At 34.8% G+C, this 21,457-nt stretch overlaps 1 protein-coding gene across 3 annotated transcripts in view; it reads left to right on the top strand.

The window, feature by feature from the left end:
* The window catches only part of TRMT11 (tRNA methyltransferase 11 homolog), a 65,906-nt gene that overhangs the window by 3,632 nt on the left and 40,817 nt on the right, over positions 1–21,457 (top strand). For 2 of the 3 annotated variants that reach the window (XM_080806986.1, XM_080806985.1), the window contains exons 2-8: positions 3,515–3,580; positions 5,824–5,897; positions 9,322–9,403; positions 9,489–9,581; positions 9,817–9,951; positions 10,716–10,872; positions 20,372–20,452. In XM_080806986.1, the coding sequence (XP_080663112.1) occupies positions 3,515–3,580; positions 5,824–5,897; positions 9,322–9,403; positions 9,489–9,581; positions 9,817–9,951; positions 10,716–10,872; positions 20,372–20,452 (688 nt within the window). The remainder of the gene's footprint in view (positions 1–3,514; positions 3,581–5,823; positions 5,898–9,321; positions 9,404–9,488; positions 9,582–9,816; positions 9,952–10,715; positions 10,873–20,371; positions 20,453–21,457) is intronic. The other variant, XM_080806987.1, reaches the window with a different exon arrangement.

The raw sequence follows: 21,457 nt of genomic DNA, 5'->3' as shown, positions 1-21,457 counted from the left end.
TTTAGTTTTTGCCTAAATTCTTAATTATGTCTTTTATCCCCTTGAATATAAAAGCACAGTTATGTTAAGTCTGACAAACTGTAGAAAACACATATTAAATATGATAAAAGTAGTCTGTGGGCCTGTTGCTTCTGTGTACTGTTTCTCTTGGTTCTTTTTCATATGTGTGCTGGCTTATTTTTTAAATCTGCACTAGATATATTTGGAAAGTTATCTGAAGAAATAATATGAGGCCTAGGATGATGTAAATCCTCCTGAAGTAGAAGCGTTAATGATCTAGGATGCTTTAAACTCATTTCCAGGTATTAAGTTTGTTTCTATCCTGATTTATACATGTTCCTCTGGTATGTAGCTTTTTGGAGATCCCAGTCCAAACTGGGTGGTCTATCAAGCTATCTTTCTTTTTCTATGGATGGCACAATATTCTTTTTGTTCTTCTGGCTCCATTAAAGCTGTCAAAAGGACCATCTAGCCCCACAGCTGCTTTTGGAATTGGTCAATGTCCTGGGAAGCAAGTGGCTGCACCTTGGGATTTCTGGCTTCTCCTGAAGTTTTGGTTTGGTAATTCTTTTTTTTTTTTTTTTTTTTTTAATTTTTTATTTTAATAAACATATAATGTATTTTTATCCCCAGGGGTACAGGTCTGTGAATCATCTGGTTTACACATTTCACAGCACTCATCATAGCCCATACCCTCCCAATGTCCATTTCCCCACCACCCTCTCCCGTCCCCCTTCCCCCCCGCAACCCTCAGTCTGTTCTTGAGATTGAGTCTTTTATGGTTTGTCTAGGTTTGGTAATTCTTGTAATTGCTCCATGCATCCAAGCAGATGCCAGGTTTTTTCTAATTCTTCTCAGCAGAAGGCTTAATCTGAATTACCTAGTTTGCCATCACTAGAAGGGGAAGTCCTCTTTTGTCTGTGCAGATTCTCTCTGTATTCCAGGGCTTACGTCAGTTTCCTTGAAAACTTTTCTTCTGACTTAAGTGATCTTGTCTCCTTTGAACTCTAATGTAATATCTTTTTGATTTTACTTTTTTAAGAACACTCACTGTTTTACAGCTCACATTTGAATTAACTAGGTTGAATGTTTAGTTCTATTTAGACCATAAGGTCCCCTGAAGAAAAATATGTATTTATCTTTACATAGCTCAGTGCCTTGTACATATTAGTTTCGTAGTAAGTATTGAGTGAGAGGATCCCTTTGAGAAAGGCAATCAAGAGGACAGTCTACACTTTTGAGTACATCTGCTGTTTTAGAACTGCTAAGCAGAAAAAAGAATGAGTAGCTCCATTTATGATTTAAAATGAGAGATTATGGGGCGCCTGGGTGGCTCAGTGGGTTAAAGCCTCTGCCTTCCGCTCAGGTCATGATCCCAGGGTCCTGGGATCGAGCCCCGCATCAGGCTCTCTGCTCAGCAGGGAGTCTGCTTCCTCCCCTCTCTCTCTGCCTGCCTCTCTGCCTGCTTGTGATCTCTGTCAAATAAATAAATCAAACCTTTAAAAAAAATAAAATGAGAGATTAGGAATATAATGTGGCCCTGTTTTACCTTTGTAGAGTTAATCAAGGCCCGTTTTAGTTGGCGCCTGCCTTATTGTACTAGAGTTCAGACACCTGGGTTTTATTGCTGGCTCTGAAACAAACTAAATGGATGAAAAAGTGAGTGGCTAAAAGAACTGAAAAGCTCATGTGAATTAATGCATGAGACATGCGCCAGATCATGCTGTATTTTTAGATCCAGTAAATTCTTTTGTTCCTAATATAGGAAGATTCTCAACTAGAAAGTGAATTTGTTGTAAGAGCAAAGATTTTGTGTTTTGCTTTTTCCAAGTAAATTGATGGCGTAGTATAATGCAAGTTTTGCTCATAAATTTAAAACTTGGGTTATCACATTTATTTTAAATTTTAAAACGTTGCTTAAGTTTGGGGTAGTGGAGCTAATACTATGCTATAAACTTCAATAATCCTTCGCTTTTTCTTTCTTTGTTTTTTTTTTTTAAGCTCATAGAGCCTTTGTGGTTTGTTTTGGCCTGTTACTAATTTTTAACAAGGTATCTCAGGACCAGCAAATTTTGCAGTCAGATGCTCTGCCACTGAGCTTTACCCCGTGGAGCAGCAAATGTTGATGTTTTAAATGTGAAGCTGGGAATGAACAGTAATATTCTAGGCCAAAGTAACTTAATCTATAACTTCATTTTTTTTTGTTTTAAGAATGATAACTTGGTCAGTCTTGCTTGATTTCTTGAGCCACTGGACTTCAGGTTCATCATCATCTTGATTCCTTTACTTAACACCCTGGGTTTTGTGCCCTGTTGTCACAGACCTCTTTCCTTCATGAGGTAGCTATGATTCCTATTTTCCAGATGAGAGAAGTGCCTTGTATAAAACCACGTGGCCACTATTAGGAAGAGGTGAAAGTAAAATTGTGATTCATCTAATTCCCAAGTCCCATGATGCCTTCTATTTAAATATGTGTCACCTGTGTTTCAAAATGACTTTGGGGTTACCTTCAGTATTTACTGATAGACTGTGCAAGTTCTTGCTCTGTTCATATAATTCAACTGAATTTAGCCCCTTGTAAATCCAGGGATTAAAGAAAAAAAAAATTTGTTGCATGGTCAAAAGGAAAAATAGAAAAAGTATGAATTGCTCAAACCTTCTATTCCTTTTGGTCTTGAGGTAGAGAATGTGGTGGTCTGGGTATACTGTCTCATGGTGCCTGTGGCTCATGATGAGCTTGGTGTTAAAGGCAGCTTCTCCTAGTTGGGATGAAAGGGGACTGTAGGCACCCAGCAGAGAAGATGCATCTCTGATTGGGTTACCTCCTCTGTGAGACCTACAGAGAGGTGTGGGATTCTACCTGCTTTATGGTAGAGCTCTAAGATTAAATTTGTTAGTATGTTATTTGAGGATACTAAATTTGTTAGTATATATTATAAAATTTATGTAGTCATCTTGTATTTATCAGTGCAAAGTGATTGTTTCACAGAATGTAATATTATCTGAACATATTTCAACTTTGCATTCCTGATGTTTTTAAAGTAGCTATTGTGTTCTCTTTCTAGTTCTGTAACTTGAGCCAGAAAGAAGAGGCTAACTTACTGTAACTTCTGTTTAATGAATCAACAGTAATGCTTCCTGGTTAATCACTTATTTCTTGTCTAAATATCCTCAACTTATCTGTTTAATAATTCATTTTATTTTTAATGATCAATTGTCAGATTTACTTGCCCATAGTTTTGTCATCTGGTTTTTTCCAAAATCAGGGCATTTTCTGAGCAAGTCTTTTGGCAGCCTTCTTGTTGTGTAAAATTTCTCAGAAATTACTTAACTGTGGTTATGACTGTATAATTTTTTCAGAACATAGAGTTGTAATTTGCCTGGTGCTGAAATTTAAATGCCCCAGATAGGTCACTTAACCACTCTTAAAAAAATCTTACTATACCTATATCTGTTAATAGACTTTGAGTTCCCTGTGTTAAAATGTGTTCTTTCTATAATATTTTCAATGTAGGAAATAAAGTCTTTGCTTTCACTTTTTGGAGGTCAGTTCATCAGTAGTCAGGAAACTTATGGAAAGGTAAGTTGAATTTATATTTTTCATTAGACCATGTGCAGTATATTTATAAAATCTTGGGTTTGAAGAGAAGAACTGCAAACATTTATATTTATATAGCTACTTGTTTCTGTTTCTAGGGGCAATTGAATAAAAAGGATATTTTTGGAAAAGTGGTTTTGGAACGTCATTTAAGTTTATTTCCAGTATTCATTTAGTTTACTAGTTTTTAATTTTTAACTCAACACTTGTACTGTACTTGGTATCTGTCCCTTAGTTGAAAAAAAGGACTGTTTTCTGTTGATGAGGTATGATTAGAATTAGAATTTAGAATTTAGCGGAATTTCAGACTTAATATTGGGAATTATTTAAACATTTGAAATTATGCATGTATAAGATTGTAAATTTATGAGTTTTATATTTTGTATTTGATAGTTTATCAGAGTATTAGAGAAGTTTGGGAAATAAAAAAAGTCATTCCTGAGCGCCTGGGTGGCTCAGGGGGTTAAAGCCTCTGCCTTCGGCTCAGGTCATGATCCCAGAGTCCTGGGATCAAGCCCCGCATCGGGCTCTCTGCTCAGCAGGAAGCCTGCTGCCTCCCCTCTCTCTCTGCCTGCCTCTCTGCCTACTTCTGATCTGTCAAATAAATAAATAAATACATGTTCTTAAAAAAGAAAAAAAAAGTCATTCCTAATTCTTCTTCCTTCATGTGACTTATAATTTGAGGGTAGGGCCTTCCAGTCTTTTTTCATATGCTTTTTTTCCCTTTAGTTCAATTTTTTTTTAAATCATGATTCACCTTTTTTTTCCCCCCAAAGATTTTCTTTATTTATTTGACAGAGCACAAGTAGGCACAGTGGCAGGCAGAGGGATAGGGAGAAGCAGGCTCTCCGCTGAGCAGGGAGCCTGAGGTGGAGCTCGATCCCGAGACCCCGGGATCATAACCTGAGCAGAAGGCAGGTGCTTAACCATCTGAGCCACCTAGGTGCTCCTTCCCTTTAGTTCTAATACTACTTATGAACTTCTTCCGTCTCTTTTTCACTTGATAGTATTAATATAGGTCCATGTTGCTACGTAGCCTTCATTACTAACAGGGTCATATAACATTTTCTATTGATTAGTTCTGTCATTTATCTAATTACATTCAGATTGCTTTTAAGTTTTTCTAATAAAAATAATATTGAGATAATCATCTTTTTTCCTGTTTGGATTATTTTGAATTTTTCTGTAGAGTAGTTATAAATATTGGAAGAAGAAAGAATGGCAGGGAGGATTTCTTCCAGAAGATAGAGAACTTAGTTGAAAGTCCACTAAAGTTGGACTCCTATTTCTAATTGATTTTCATGTACTGAGGGAGGAGGGAAAAGGGGAGAGTATAGATATAATTGGGTAAGCATGATGAACTGAGGTCAGGGTTCTGCTTTGTTTTTCTGTATTCTGGCAAGGGGTTATCAGGGTGGAGATGAAAAGTGCCTGTAATCGGGGCTCCTGGGTGGCTCAGTTGATTAAGCAACCAACTCTTGATTCCTGCTCAGGTCATAATCTCAGTGTTGGGAGATCAAGCCCCAAGTCCAGTTCCATGCTCAATGTGGAGCTTGCTTAAGTCTCTCTCTTTCCCCCTCTCCCTTCTACTCCCATGTACACCCATGCATGCTCTATCTCTGAAAATAAGATAAAATAAAATAAATTTTTAAAAAGTGCCTGTAATCTTCATGGTTGAGGCAGAGGATTGGTAAACACTTCTGATGCACCTGACACTTTTCCTTAGATAAAATAATAAGAATTAATGATAATATACCCTATGATTTTCCATCATAGTTATTTCTACCCCACAGGTGGCCACAACTCCTTAAAAGAGGGATCATTCAAAGCAATACATTACGTAGAAGTTAAAAGTAAAATAGCTATATTATCAGGAATGATCAACAATAAAGAATTCTGAGATTTTACTTTGGGGTAAAATATGCATTAATTACTTTGGTCAAAATACATAAGAGTAAATGCAAAATTAATCTTAAGTTTAACCTTATATTTGCTGATATTTGCATTTATGGTCATTTATAAAAGTGTTCTGATATTGTACTATATTATCCTAACAGGTTACCTATTAAAATAATTTACTTTTTTACTATTGGAGTAATTTTTATTTTGGTTAAAGTATTCTTACATAAAAGTAGCAAATAGGAATCTCTCATTGACTTCTTGACTAGAGAAGCATATGAGGCCATAAAACCAGTTACAAGTTGTATATTGTTATTTTTTTTCAGTCTCCTTTTTGGATTCTTAGCATTCCCTCAGAAGATATTGCCAGAAACTTAATGAAACGAACAGTATGTGCCAAGTAAGAGAAACTTACAATGTTTTCCTGTGGATTGTATAACGTCCTTCTCATACTACTCTGTCCTTCTTGCCGCTCTGTTGGCGGAGAATTAGGGGTTTGTTGTGGGGAGCTCACTTTAGCTTGAAGATACATGAATTTGCCACTGGGTGGTGGTGGTAGAACAGGGAGTTTTCTGCTGAAACTGAGGGTGAGGGAATGTTAGTGGTGAAGTGCGTGAACACATGTTTTGGGGTAATTTTTTTAAACTTCTGTATTAAGCAGGAATATAGTTTAAGATATAAATGTTTATTTCATAGGTTAAATGCCACATTTAATTATAACCAAAGTATTGAGAATCTAAATATTTTTTCTTATAGATGGCTTTTAGTTGGGTGAGCAGATAAGTCTGAAATGACAAAAAGTGAGGACTGCCGTGAAATGTTTTGCTGCTTTATTTGTTAGAGAGCGAAGTCCTGATTATCTTATCTTGTGTGGATTACTATAATGATGTTGTTCATAGTTTATCCTACCTGTTTTCTAGATTTTATCATTGGTGTCTGATCTTTTTTCCCATTTCTTCCTTCCTTCCCTCCCTCCTTCCTTCCCAGTCTTTTAAGTTGAAACTTGCTAATGGGTCTTACTATTCAGTAAAAATGACCAGCAGACAGAAACATAACTAAAAAAACATATCTTCTGAACAATTATTACTTTTGATTAACATATTAAAATTTATGGTTCTAAGAGTTGTTTGATTTCAGTAGATAAGTCTTATTAGGTTTGAAATAGCTGCTTGAGGACCAGGAACTTGTATACTTCCTTCAAAGCTTTTATCTTCTCCTGCATTTACTTAATGGTAAAATTAGTAATTATGTAATGATTGTATAATATTATATAATAATTTCCTTGTCTACTTTCTATTCTCTGTATATTTTGAATAGCTTAGGTTGGGTATACCTTCAGTGATAGCTAAGTAAGGGTGGTATTGCTATAGAGGTCCTCTGTCTATAAATTTAATAGAAAGCAAAGGAGGAGTTCATTTTCAAATGATAAAATTCACAGTCCTAATTGTAGCATTAATTGTTCTGGAAATAAAATAGACTATTATAAGCATGGATTGAAAATTAACTTAAATTTAAGGTTTTTTTTGGTGGTAGACTAGGCATTGAAAGTTAATTTTGTCCTGTTGATTTATTTTTAACATGGAATATTTTGAGCATATTACAAAAAGGATGAAAAATATAATAAACACCCAGGTATCTACCTTGTTAGATCTCAAATTTTGAGATACTTGCCACAGCTTTCTTAAAAAAAAAAAAAAAAAAAGTGGTTTACAGAAACTGTTGACTCTGTGCACCTTTCCCAATTCTACTCCCCTCCTTCCCTCAAAGGATAGTTTTTTAAATTTTGTCAGAGATATTTCATTATTACTCCCATAATCACTAAAATATTTGAGATTATTGGGGCGCCTGGGTGACTTAGTTGTTAAGTGTCTGCCTTCAACTCAGGTTATAATCCCAGGGTCCTGGGATCAAGCCCTGCACTGGGTTCCCTGCTAGGTGAGAGGCCTGCTTCTCCCTCTCCCATTCCCCCTGCTTGTGTTCCCTCTCTCGCTGTGTTTCTGTCAAATCAATAAAAACTTTTAAAGAAAAATATATTTGAAATTATTGTATTAGTAAGTTGATATCCATGCTTATTTATATATCACCTATCAGAAGTGTGGCAGCCTATATAAGCTTTATAATCTCTAAAGTATGGATCACAGTAGTTAAGTCATATATATGAAAACTGTTTACTCTGAAAATCTAAATCATTAAAGGTATTATTATAAATTAATGTTCCAATTATAGCTGAAGCTTTTGGTGTTATGTGCCTAATCTTTATTTTGACTATTTAAAATATAAATTTATTATATATAAATTCTTTCTGAAAAAGAGGATATGGAGTCATATTTTGTTGTTCTAGGTTATTGTTATAAGCATTAATTCCTACGTTATACTGTATAATAGCTCATTAGGGATAATTATAATCCATGAAACTGCCTTTCCCTGAATGGGTTGGGATTCCTTTTTTTTTTTTTTTTAAAGTTTTTGAGGAGCAGTGTATTATAGTGCATGTAGTCATGTGTGTAGTTTAGAGTCTGATGGATTGGAGTCCTAGCTTCTTTAATTGCTATGTGACCTAATTGCTATGTGACCTGAAAGAGTCATTTTAATCTCTTTGTCCCTCAGTTTCCTTATGAGTTCAATGGGTGATGATACTGGAAGCTACCTCATAGGCCTCCTATGAGGAACAGTTACGAATCCATAGTAAATGGCCTTAGAACAGGCCCTTGTACTTTGAGTTATATTATATGTTAGCTTTTATTATTTTTTATTGTTTTTGTTTTTCAAGGTTTTCCCTTTCCAGAGGTTGAATTACATATGCTTCCCCTCAGTTTATGCTTCCAGAAGTCTTCTCCCTTGGGTTTCATGAAGGCAGTGAGCTTTGTTCTGTTGTGTCTTCATGCACAGAACAATTCCTGGTATATAATAATACTTAATAAATATTTGTTGAATAAATGAATTGATTAAGCTTATTATAAGCTCTTAACATTAAGAAAAAATCCTGAATACATGGAATTTGGGGACATCTATTCTGAATAATTGTGTTTGCTGCTTTTTACTCCTTGTATGTTTGTATAGCTGAGGTCACCCCTTTAGTGATGGCTAAGTAAGAGAAGGATTACTGTAGAGGCCCTCTTTCAATAAATTCAATAGAAAGTAAATGAAGTTTATTTTCAAAGGATAACATTCTCCATCCTAATGGCAGCATTAATTACATTTATAAAGTAGTTTGAATTTAGATGCACAAAACTATGCTACTATGTAGATTTGAGTTCCATTACAATGAATTCTTGTTTGTAATGAAATTTGCTTGTAATTGTTTACATGTTCCTTGAAATTTGTGGAAGCGTGAAGATTTTTTTTTACAGTAAGAATTTTCTTTTTGTAGTGGTTAGAAAAGTAACAATTATTAAATATTAGTAAGTAATAGCTAAATATTAATTGTAACATTTTTAACTGGTCATTTTTATTTTATGGAGCAGACACTGCAAAAAATTGGATTTGCTGCAACTTTTCACCTGTCACTAAAATAAATGATGTTGCTACATCATTTGTATTCTAGTATAAAAATATAATAATGAAAACTTGGAAAAATCTTGACTTAAGTTTCCTTCTTCTGTGTAGAGTTAAACTTCTTTGTGTGATTTGGACTTAATGTTTATTAACATTAAGTTACATTTATTAACTTAATGTTCATTAACACATTTCTCATTTATAGCTTAGAAAATATAGGCAATAATTGTATTAGTGGAACAAGCTTAAAGAACAAGGGAAGTAATTGTTCCATATTACTGCATGAACTGATTTTGTTACTGAGGTTAATAGTAATCATTTTTTCCTAGGTCCATATTTGAGCTATGGGGTCATGGAAAATCTCCAGAGGAGCTGTATAGTTCTCTTAAAAACTACCCTGTGGAGAAGATGGTACGTAGTGAAATTTTTATATAGGTGTATCTACAGATACTGTAGAATTATGAAGCTTTAAATAGCTTATTTGCTTTTATTTTAGGTTCCGTTTCTACATTCAGATTCTACGTATAAAATAAAAATTCACACATTTAATAAAACATTGACACAAGAAGAAAAAGTCAAACGAATAGATGTAAGTGAATTTAGCAATAATGAAAAAAGCCTATGAGAATATTGTGGTCTGTTGCTGTTGATATGTAATAATTCTCAATTCTGTTAAGTGCTTATTTTGTGGCACACTGTGTGCTGATTCTCATGTTTTGTCTTACTTAATGCTGATACCAAACTTACAAGATCGGTAGTACTATACAAACACCGTTTCTCCTTTAAAATTCTAATGGGACATGAAAATCACTTTTATTTTTTAGGCACTTGAGTTTCTGCCATTCGAAGGGAAAGTGAATTTAAAGAAGCCACAGCATATATTCTCTGTTTTGGAGGATTATGGTTTGGACCCAAACTGCATCCCTGAGAATCCACATAATATCTATTTTGGTAGATGGGTAAGGAGGTGTTCTTTTTACATATTTGAGGTTGTTTCTTTAAAAGCTTTGTTGTTTGTTTCTTTAAAAGCTTTCTTTAAAAGCTTCTACATATAGAATCCTTTGTATAGGATTCTATATGTAGAATTTTAAAACAACTGAAGACTCAGAATTACTGAATGAATTAAAATGAGTGGAAAATATGTGGTTATGTTGTTTTGTTTGTTTTTCCAGAGATTCCTGGGAAGTGCACGAGGCTTGTTAGATATAGGGCCTAGAGATGGTGTACCAGGAAAAAATAACATAAGACTTGTCAGAAAGTCTGGATTGCTTTTTAAGCAGAGAAAATGTAGTGTGCTGTGGTAACTGAGGGATCTCATTTGTGGAGTTCTCAAATCTAAGCTCAAATTCCAAAAAGAAATAAAATTACTACAGAGCAGTCCTGCTCCCTTCCCTAAGGGTAATGGAAGCTGGGGCTTATGTTACAGATTATTGTTTTTAGGAGAAAAAAGAGGTGGGTAAAATTTACTCACTACCAACCCCTGGAATTACTGCATTCAAATTCAATTCAAATTTAGTTCAGAAACTCACAGTAAATTGCAACACACTAAAAAATACAAGGTATTTGTCCATAATTACTTCAATCACATTTTTTAAACGAACAAGTTTAGACCAATGGTAAGTGGAAAGAAGTTTTTATCATCAAGATACTCTGGTTTTATTGTGAATGGTTAATTTCAATCTGTTTTATACAGTTAAACTAATTTGAAGAATCTCTGATCTAGATTGCAGATGGACAGAGAGAGCTTATTGAGTCGTACAGTGTCAAAAAGAGACACTTTATTGGAAATACAAGCATGGATGCTGGTTTATCATTTATCATGGCCAACCATGGAAAAGTGAAAGAGAATGATATTGTCTTTGATCCATTTGTTGGAACAGGTATTTTTATTTAACTGTTAAACTAGTGCGTAGATATTACTTGTTTATATTAGTCAAGCTCATAGTAATGTTTTTGCTAAAAGATTAGTAAATTTGTACAAAATAATCTTAACTATCATGAGATGCTGACTAAGAGATGACCACATATTTGTGTAATAGCCCAGTATGCAACATTTGAGCCACCTCAAGAATGATAGGATTTAATTTTGTGGGCTTTTTCCCCAAGTTAACCACTAGGTGGAGGGGCATACCACACATTGCAATACTGTGGACTGTGGAAATGTTGTAAAGCTATAGTTTATCTAAATAGGGAAACTTGAGTGGAAAAAAAAAAAACTTGAGTGACAAGATAAAAAAAAGTGTTCATTATTTAACATTGATAACTATATACTTACATGGAAAAAATGGGTACTGTGTCTGATCTTTGATTTGGTTTGTAGAGATTTATAAGTAAGTATGAAAATAGGGAAAGTGACTTAATTATTAATGGGCTTGAACCTGGCTGCTGTGACTGCAGTCTGTGTTCTGTCCTCGTAATTAACTTTGTGTAGAAGTCCTAAAATTCCGCGTTAACCTCCTCTGATTCCATGAGGAAATTTTCCCACTTTGCCCTATTTTTTGCTGGCTCTTACTCATATGTAGGGAGCACTCATATTTAGATCTGTCTGGCTAAATTCATTGTGATTCAGATTGTCTTGGAACAAATTATGTTTGTGGTTGGAGTTTCTCCCTGTGGCTGTCTTTCCCCATCAGAAACTTGGGAAGGAGCTCTGCCACAATAGCTAACATTGTTGAACTAAAAAGAAAAAAAACTTCCGGAAGGGATTATGGCACAGAGAGAGGTTATGTGACTTGGCCAAGGTTATACAGTGTGTAAATTTCATGAGATTCAAACTCAAGCAGTCTAACTCTAGAGCTCATGCTCTTCACTACTATGCTAGAGCTGTCTGTTTCAGCATTAAGATCTGTCCACCAGCTATTACACCATAACCCAGCTTGAGGAATGTGACCACATGCGATAAGGAAGAAATAGTATCAAAGTCAAGAGATTTCTAACTGTTGGAATTAATTTCTGTGTTTGTTGTTGAATTAATCTGCTGGTGAATTTCTCTTCTCCATTCCAGCGGTGTCTCTATATATCCCCACCTAGCATTAGACCTATTTGTTTCTTTCCTATCTTCATTATCCTTAGTGCCTCCCCCCACTTTTTAAACTCTTATTGGAAATAATGTCAACTTATAGTAAAGATACAAGAATGAAAATAGAATAGAACAAACACTTGCACATACTTGATTTAAATTTAACTATTGTTAACATTTGGTCTCATTTGCTTTATCATTTCTTTTTATGTTTATTTACATAATTTTGTTTTCTTTACAGTTTGACATTGCATCCATCCAGTCCCTTTACCTCTCAAATACTTAAATATATGTATCTTAAGAATGAGAATATTCTCTTACGTAACCATGGTATAGTTTTCAATGTTAGCAAATGTACTGCTAATGTAGTACTTTAATGTTCATATGACATTTTTGCTAATTGACCCACTGATGTTCTATATACTATATTTTTTCCTTTTCAGTCTAGCATCAAGTATTGTATTTTGTCACTGATGTTTCTTTGATCCATTTGGTATGGAACAAGTCCATAGTCTTTCTTTTTCTTTTGTGAAATTTGCACTTTTGAAGAACACTGTCCCTCCTCTCTTTGTTTTTTATTTAGAATATACCTCACTTGGGTCATTATTTCTGCATGAGTTCTGCAAGTTATACATTCCTGGCCAGACTACTACAACAGTGATTTTGTGTCCTTCTCAGGGCATCTGCATGATGGTTATCTGCCCCTCATTGGTAATATTAATTTTGATCAGCTGGTTAAGGTGGTGGGTAATTTTTCCATTGTATGTTAAGACCCATGTAAGTATCCTGTTCCGCATCTAAATTCCCCCTCACCCCTGTCAAGTGGTTAGGTTTGGCATTCACTGATGATTCTTGCCTGAGCCAGTTTTAACTTTGGTCACAAAGGGATGATTTTTCCAATAATGGTACTCCCTCCACAGTTGCCACTCAACACGTATTCTATTATAACCAAGAGCCCTTTCTTCTCTCCTATGTATTTATTATTAATATAAGCTGTGGATTCCCCTTGGTGGTCTATAATTCGTTAACTTATTTTGTTGCTCAAATTATCCCACGTTTGCCAAGTGGAGCCCTTTTGTACTGTACCTGTCTTTGTGACCTGTATCCTGTCTTTTTTATTTTTGGGTACTTTCTTACTTTCTGGCTCACCTTTTACCTGCCCAAACCCTGGAATCAGCCATTTCTCCAAGTAACTGTTGTTTCTTTTAGTGGGGAATGGTATTAGAGACCAAGATCTGGGTGCTAGGTATCTTCATTTCTCCACCCATTCAGCAGATAAGCTAGGACATTTAGGTGTGTATGTGTACAATATGCATATAAATATGTATGCAAATACACATATCCCTGTGTATGTACTGTGTGTGCATGTGGATGGACACATATATTGTAGAAATTGTGAATTTTGTTTTTTTTTTTAAAGATTTTATTTTTTATTTATTTGACAGACAAAGATCATAAGTAGGTAGAGAGGCAGGCAGAGAGAGAGGAAGAAGCAGACCCTTCGCAGAGCAGAGAGCCCGACACGGGGCTCGATCCCAGGACCCTGGGATCATGACCTGAGCGGAAGGCAGAGGCTTTAACCCACTGAGCCACCCAAGTGCCCCCAAATTGTGAATTTTCTTATATACTACAAATTCTAGTCTATCCTGACAGATTTCTTTCTTGCCTATCCCCATTCCATTTTTATATGTGCCTTCTTCCATAGTGAGAATCCTGTTTTCTTTCACCGTTTACACATTTGGTTTTTCGCTCATTGCTATAATGTATCTAAAATAGTTTCAAAATTGCTTTACCCTTACCACTATAAGAAAAGCAAAAAAATACAAAAACCCTATTAAAAGGGTATGTTTTTAGGCTATGTATTCTGTTCTTTACCACACCTAAAGGGCAGTAAAATCAAATATTGTGCTTTCTTCTTTTCCCCTTCATTTCAAAATCAATTTGGAGTTCATTTTTTTTCAGTTTGCCCTCAGTTTTAGATTTTTTTACCTCCTTCCAGCCTTGTTGATTTATTTTTAAATATGCAGAAAATCAGTTTACTTTCAGAAGTCAACTATGTAAGAGATATACTCAGACAAGTATCACTTCTTTCTGTATCTCTTCATTCTCTTCCCTCATCCCTTGTAGATAACCAACTTCTTTTTTTTTTAGTTGATTCTTCTTATTTGTGGGTTTTTTTTTGTAATGATAGGCAGATATATGTACATTTTATTTCTACTTCTTTCTTACACCACATTGCTTTTCTCACTTAACAGTTTTTCCTGAAAATCACTTTCTGTTAGTTCATAGGAATTGTCTTCATTCTTTTTTATACTTATACTCCATGGGTGTATATACTGTAATTTATTCAAACAGTTTCCTGTATATACTTGGACATGAGTAGTGTCCAGTATTTTAGAGTTACAAATAATGCCTGCAATGAATAATCTTTTGTATATATACTTGCATAATGTTGGAGATATGGCTCTAGGGTAAATTCTTAAAAGTAGAATTGCTGGATGAAGAACGTATGTATATTTTAAACCTTGTTTCACCATCAGAGTTTATTGTCAAGGTCTTGAAATGTTGCCAGTCCGTTGGATGAAAACATCTCAGTTTAGTGTTATTTTGTATTTCTCTTATTATGAGTGAAGTCTAATAACCTTTTATATATATATTTAACATATAATGTATTATTTGTTTCAGGGGTACAGGTCTGTAATTCATGAGTCTTATATAATACCCAGTGCTTGTTACAATAATATCCTCCCCAATGTCCATCACCCAGTTTCCCCATCCCTCTACCCACTACGCCTGCATCAACCCTCAGTTTGTTTCCTGTGATTAGTAAGAGTCTCTTATGGTTTGTTTCCCTCACTGGTTTTGTCTTATTTTTTTCTCTCTTCTCTCTTCCCCTATGATTCTCTGCCTTGTTTCTTAAATTCTGCATATTGGTGAGATCATACGATAATTATCTTTTTTTTTTTAAAGGTTTTGCAGTTGTTTTTCTTTTTTTTTTTTTTAAGATTTATTTATTTATTTATTTGTTTGACAGAGATCACAAGTAGGCAGAGAGGCAGGCAGAGAGAGAGAGAGGAAGGAAGCAGGCTCCCTGCTGAGCAGAGAGCCCGATGCGGGGCTCGATCCCAGGACCTGAGCCGAAGGCAGAGGCTTTAACCCACTGAGCCACCCAGGCGCCCCATATGATGATTATCTTTCTCTGATCGACTTATTTCACTTAGCGTAATACCCTTTAGTTCCATCCATGTTGTTGCAACCTTTTATGTTTTAAGGGCCATTTTGATAATTTCTTTGGAAATATTTTTCATGTCTTTTGCCCATTTTTATGTAGACATTTCTTTATTTTTGAAAGTACTTTGTATGTTAGGGAATTAGCCCTCCCTCTTTTTTCCTGTTTTTTTTTATATGTATATAAAGATGTATACATATGGGTATTGCGTGCGTGCGTGTATGTGTGTATACACACAACCAAATATTTTCTCCCAGTTTGCCATTTATTTTTTGACTTTGCAAACAGTTGCCTTTTGCCATGCAAACGTTTTTCCTACATCTGTTATAGAGGTATCTAGCTATGTTTCTTTTCATAGTACATTTATAGTTTTAGTTTAGTTTCTTTAGGTCTCTGATCTGTTTGGAGTTTTTCTTATATGCTGTGAGGAATGGATCTATAAATTTCTTTTTTTTCCAAATGCTAAACCTTTTATTAATCTTTAATTTGTTCTTGGACTTTAAAAACTTTTTCTGGGAAGTAAGAATTCTTTGACATATGTACATGTACATAATGCTTAATATGTATGCATACATGTTGATAACACTATAAAATCTAAAAATAGAGCTCCTAGTATAGGTAAAATTTCTTTCCCTTGATGTCTTTGAGGTTGGGTATATTATGAAATGCTAATTTCTGCCACAGCAATCAAAATACTGATTACCTTCAATGTGAGTAAGGGGCAAGGAGACCTGCCCCTAATTTGCTTTAGAGCAGCTCCTTAGAATGGGTAGTAGATCTTGGTCTGTCACTGTTTACATAGGACAATTAATTGAAAATTACAAAGACGAAGATCTTTGCAAAGATGCTACTAAAATATATTTTTTAAATTTGTGTTCGTAATTTAAGCATAGCTTTAGAATCTAGTTTTTGGTGCTTTTGTTTTGAAATTGGTGATGTAATTGTGAGTAAACACAATTCTTAAGTATAGTTTGTCCTTTTTCTTGGGCCTTTTGTCTCACTGATGGGTAGTACCTTCTGAAGGATTGGGGAAATACTAACCCTGTGCCCTCCTCCATGGCCATAGTTTTTCACAAATATTTTTGATAGTATTTTTTCCTTGTTTCCTTTTCTAATATTTAAAAACAAAGTCAAGTGGATCCAATCCTTTTCCATTTTAAAGGCACAAAATTGAAATATATTTGTTTCCCAAATGTTTTATCCACTGACTTCTCATAATCTGTGATTTTTCTCAAGGTTATAGGATAGAGTAGAAAGCTTCTGGGAAACCAAAAGGAGAGATATAATCTTTTCCTACCTAAATGCCTTTCCTTTTTCTTTAGACAGTGTGATGTTGTTGTCTAGAATGACATTATAAGTTGTAGAAACATACTTTCCTTTCCATTTTAGTGAGTATGTTGCTTTTCATTTTAATAAGTTTTTTTAAAAAGTTGCTTATCTCCATTTTTTTCCGAGGGAGAAGATACTTATCATTGGGCCAGCTCTTGGTAATTAGGAAGTCCTTTTGTTCTAATATGAGCAAGGATTGATGAGCATGATATATTGAATACCTATAATGGTATAGGCCCACCTGTGATATACAAGAGTTGTGAATGGTATACAACTCTTACTAATTGAGTGTGCAGCTTTACTTAATTTAATAACAGATTTTACTTTTATCTAATTGGTATGCTAAGTGTATATTTGTTTCAATTGGTGCTGACCCCAAAGGAGAGAAAATGGTATAGAGAAAAGAGCACATAGAGTGAGTATTAAATCCTTAATCTATTAGTTATTATATCACTTAGGGCAATATTCTCAACTTGTCTGGGCCTCAGTTCCATCATTAATAAAATGGTAATATTAATATATTGTGAGGATTAAGTGAGGTAATACATGTATATGAAATTTTTAAGAAGTTGCCTGATACATGGTAGGCTTTCAGTCGACTATAATGGTTATCATTATTATTTTTAAATTATTATTTTGTTAGGAACTTAGATGCCTTTCTGGTAAAAGATGTTAAATATAGCCAGTATTGAATGGTGATGATGAACATTTTGGCCATGAATTCATTTTCTAGTCCTTTCTTTGGGTGATTTCCAAGGTACTCATAATTTGCAACTGTTGGCAAATTGTGACAGCAGGCAAGGAAATTGAGGATTAAAATTGTAAAACATCTAATTCATTGGTTATAATGAAAATAACTGGTATAGGTAGACACACAGCCAGTTGCTGTAGGTAGCTGTGCTATGATTTTATGACAGAGGTCCCTAGATATTTCTTTTCTCCTTCCCCTCTTTCAAGTGATTCAGGTATTTTACTAATTGAGAGTATACCCAGGAGACTATTGTGCACTCCTTGGCTGCTTCTACCTTCAGATGAGCCATAGTGTAAGAAGTGGAGTACAACTCCTTTTGAATTTTATCACTGCAGAATGATAGATGCAGATGACAGGTGTTGGGAAACTGACGGCCCTGGTCCTGGGAGGAAACTATGGGAGAGTAAAAGGGACAATTAGGAGAGAGGTAATTGATCTCTGTAGGTCTGTGGATTAGTCTCTGCTTCATTCCCATTTTTGTCCACAGCTCTTTATAGTCTCCTTTTCCTGAGTTTCATAGTTTATCTGGTAAAATTTCTATTTTCTAGCAATATCCTTTTGCTCAGGCTGCTAGTGTAACTTACCTGAGTTCATTTTGAAAAAGGATTAAGTAGATACAGTAGTATTCCATTTTTCCTTCTTTTCTCCTTTCCTTTCAGCAAAACTAAAGCCCATTCTCAATTCTGTGCTTTTGTAAGGCTTTTCACTTTAATCTCTAATGATGAAAATTGTAAAATAGTTTCTGTATTATAAATAAATTTCACTTATTATGTCCTTTTGCCAGTAAGACATTGCCCTAACCTTAAAGTGGTTACTATTTAAGTAAGGAGAAATTAGAAGACTGAGTTTGTGGTATTTGTACACTTGGTAGCATAAGAAATTGGGTGAGTCACATTACCTCCCCCTAATCACTTCACGCCTCCTTTATCACCCCTTCTTCCACCAGAAGGTTCAGGGAGACTCCAACTAAGGTATAACTAAATGTAAAAAGTGCTTCAATTTAATTGAGAAAACAACTAGATGATTAACAGCGATTACCCAGTGACCAGTTTAGAGAAGCTAATTTATAATAACTTTATTTAAGACTTTGAAAGCTTAAAGAGCACAAAGTTAACTAACAGATGCAGTCTAACAGATTATTCATCTCCTTTCAGCAGTGTACTCTAAATTGGGTCTTCTCAAAACTCACTCTAACCAAATGGATAAGGTTCTGTTTAAGGAAGCACAGGAAAGCTTTTCTGTTCCCCTTGACAACTAGTTCTTCTAGGTGAGTATCTGCCTTAATTGGCAGAATTGTAGTAATTCCTCGTAATTTGGGTGAAGTGATTTTGTGAGTATTCCAGGTCATCACAATACAGTATCTTTCCTAAATATGGATGGTTCCATTTACAGAACAAGACTAATGAGGTCTTACTTAGCTTCCCTCTCACACAAATGCTTCTTGTATTTAGTATGAGGGAACTTAGGTTTTGGTTTCTGCTGTACTTTTTTTAGTCCTCCATTCTCTTCTTCTTGGGCTCTAGTAGTAGTAGTTACAGTATTTTTCACAAGCAAAGTCTATTTATTGAAGTGCATGTTCCCGGACCGTGTTTAAATGGCTATGGAAGGAACACCATTAATTTACAGATCTTGACCCTCTGGAGGCACTACCCATCTTAATTTTAGAAATTACCTTTGAAAAGAATATAAGGGAAAATAGGTAATTATTTTCCCTTGTCTGAGTCTGCATAGTTTAGGAATATATTTCTGATGTCCATTTGACAGACCTTTCTACAGTGCGGTATAGCTATTAGGAATTTTTAATTTGGATGATGAAAAAAAGTAAAATTCAATGGAAAGCACAGTTATTAAAGTAACTGATTTTTTCCCCTTTAAACAATTTAAAAATACTACCTTTTATTTTAAAAGGTTTCATTAATTTTCAAATATTTATTAGGATTTTTCTTTGTATGTGAGCTAGGCACAGCTACCAAATTACTTAGTCCACTAAGATTGTATTGGAACTTTTGTTCTTACTTTGATCACAGCACTAAGTAAACAGAGAAGTCATTGTATTGTTATTTTTGTTGTTATTTTTGTGTATGCTTGATGATAGTTTTTCAGAAATTCATATTTTACAGTTTAAAATGAGGTAATTGCTTCACTGGTTACAGGAATAACTGTTTATTGTACTAATATTTTAATTTTTATGGGGATTAACATCTTAAATATTAATTATGCCCCCTTAGGTTATTTGAAACTCAGGCTTCCATGGGAATTGAGCCTAGTTGTCAGAATTTATTTATTGCTAACTCTTTTATATAGCAGTTTTATATTCTCGTTTGTAAGTAAGGAGCAAGATGCTTTGTATAGACCTCTCAAAATCAGATGGAAATGTCTAAATGTACATTATTTTATTTTTTTAAACTTTTTTTTAAAAAAGATCTTATTTATTTATTTGACAGACAGAGAGATCACAAGTAGGCAGAGAGGCAGGCAGAGAGAGAGAGGAGGAAGCAGGCTCCCTGCTGAGCAGAGAGCCCGATGAGGGGCTCGATCCCAGGATGCTGAGATCATGACCGAAGGCAGAGGCTTAACCCACTGAGCCACACAGGCACCCCTAAACTTTATTTTAAAATATTTTATTTATTTATTTGAGGGGGGGAGGGACAGGCAGAGGGAGAAGCAGACTCCCTGCCGAGCAGGGAGCCCAATATGGGACTCAATCCCAGGACCCTGGGATCATGACCTGAGCCGAAGGCAGTCGCTTAACCAACTGAGCCATCCAGGTGCCCCTAAATATACATTATTTTAATTAAAAAAAAATTTTCCCTAAGCAGTATGTTCAAAGTAATGATGACAGTACATACATTAATTCCCTACATTGTGACGAGTGTAGTGAGCACAATTTAGCGTTTAATTCTGAGGCTTGTAAAATATAGTCAGGACCAGTATTATTCTCCGGTACTCTGCCTACAGCTATTTTTTAAGACTCTGGATCAGACTAAATAGGGAAAGAAATAAGAGTCTGGGACTTTCTGGTTAACAGACTATAACTGTGTGATTTTTCAGGTGGCCTTCTGATAGCATCTGCTCATTTTGGTGCTTATGTATATGGGACAGACATAGACTACAATACAGTTCATGGCTTAGGTGAGTAGACGTTCTGGACTGTTACAGGCTTTGTTCTTGTATCAGATGCGCTTTCAAAGTAATTAAATGGGTTTATATGGCATAATGCATCTATCTCTCGTGTTAAGATACAGAGTTGTGGTATAATGTAGTTTTACTTATTCTTACAAATGATAAGATTTTGTTGGATATCTGCTTTTTATGAAGTGATTCAGTATGTGCAAAGCGATCTCGTGGGGGATAACAAAGATGAAAAAGAAAAAGCTCTCTGCACTGTCTTAGTAAGAGATTTTTAAAAAGTTGGCAGACTCTAAGGTTGTGAATTTTAGGCTTGGGAAGGAGGTAGGAGAGAGACTAGCCATCTTCTAATTAGCATGTCCATGTTAATAACACATACAGTTTCTATTTAAAGATTATCACCATTTTTTATTCATAATCATACTCTTGAATGAATACTGGATTAATTGCTAGTCCTTGAGTATTGTATTGGTTTTAATAACATAACCAACCAAATATCTTTGAAATGGTTAAGTGACAGTAACTTAGAAGATTCTGCATTGGACTCAGGTTAACTCAAGACAAACATTTGCTTGCTTTTGAAGCAATTTTGGAAACTTTTAAAATCTAGATGCTTTGCTAATGATACATGATTGGTTGGAACTGAATTATACTGAAGAAAGTATTCTAATATACCTGAATGGTACTAAAAATGTCAAGTTTCATTGATGATTTTGAAATTCTGTTTATGGTGGTATTCCATTATTGTAACTAGAATTAGCCCCTTGAACACCCTTTTTCTTTTTACCGCCCAGTTTTTCTCAAGTTACTGTATCGGTGAGAATTTATTATACTCTTTTTTTTTTTTTTTTCCTGAAACAATTTGACACACTGTGCTTGATGACCCTCTTTTTTCCTACCTTGACTCTAAGGAATTTAGTAATATTTATCATAAGGAGAATTGGTTATATTTTATCAAGTTCACCTAAATGGGCTTACCAGAAAAGATATTCTTGGTGATATGTTAGG

The sequence above is a fragment of the Martes martes genome (assembly GCF_963455335.1).
Source record: "Martes martes genome assembly, chromosome: 6".
Lineage (NCBI taxonomy): Eukaryota > Metazoa > Chordata > Mammalia > Carnivora > Mustelidae > Martes > Martes martes.
Note: the sequence above shows the minus strand (reverse complement) of the source record. Positions and strands in the feature narration are given on the sequence as shown.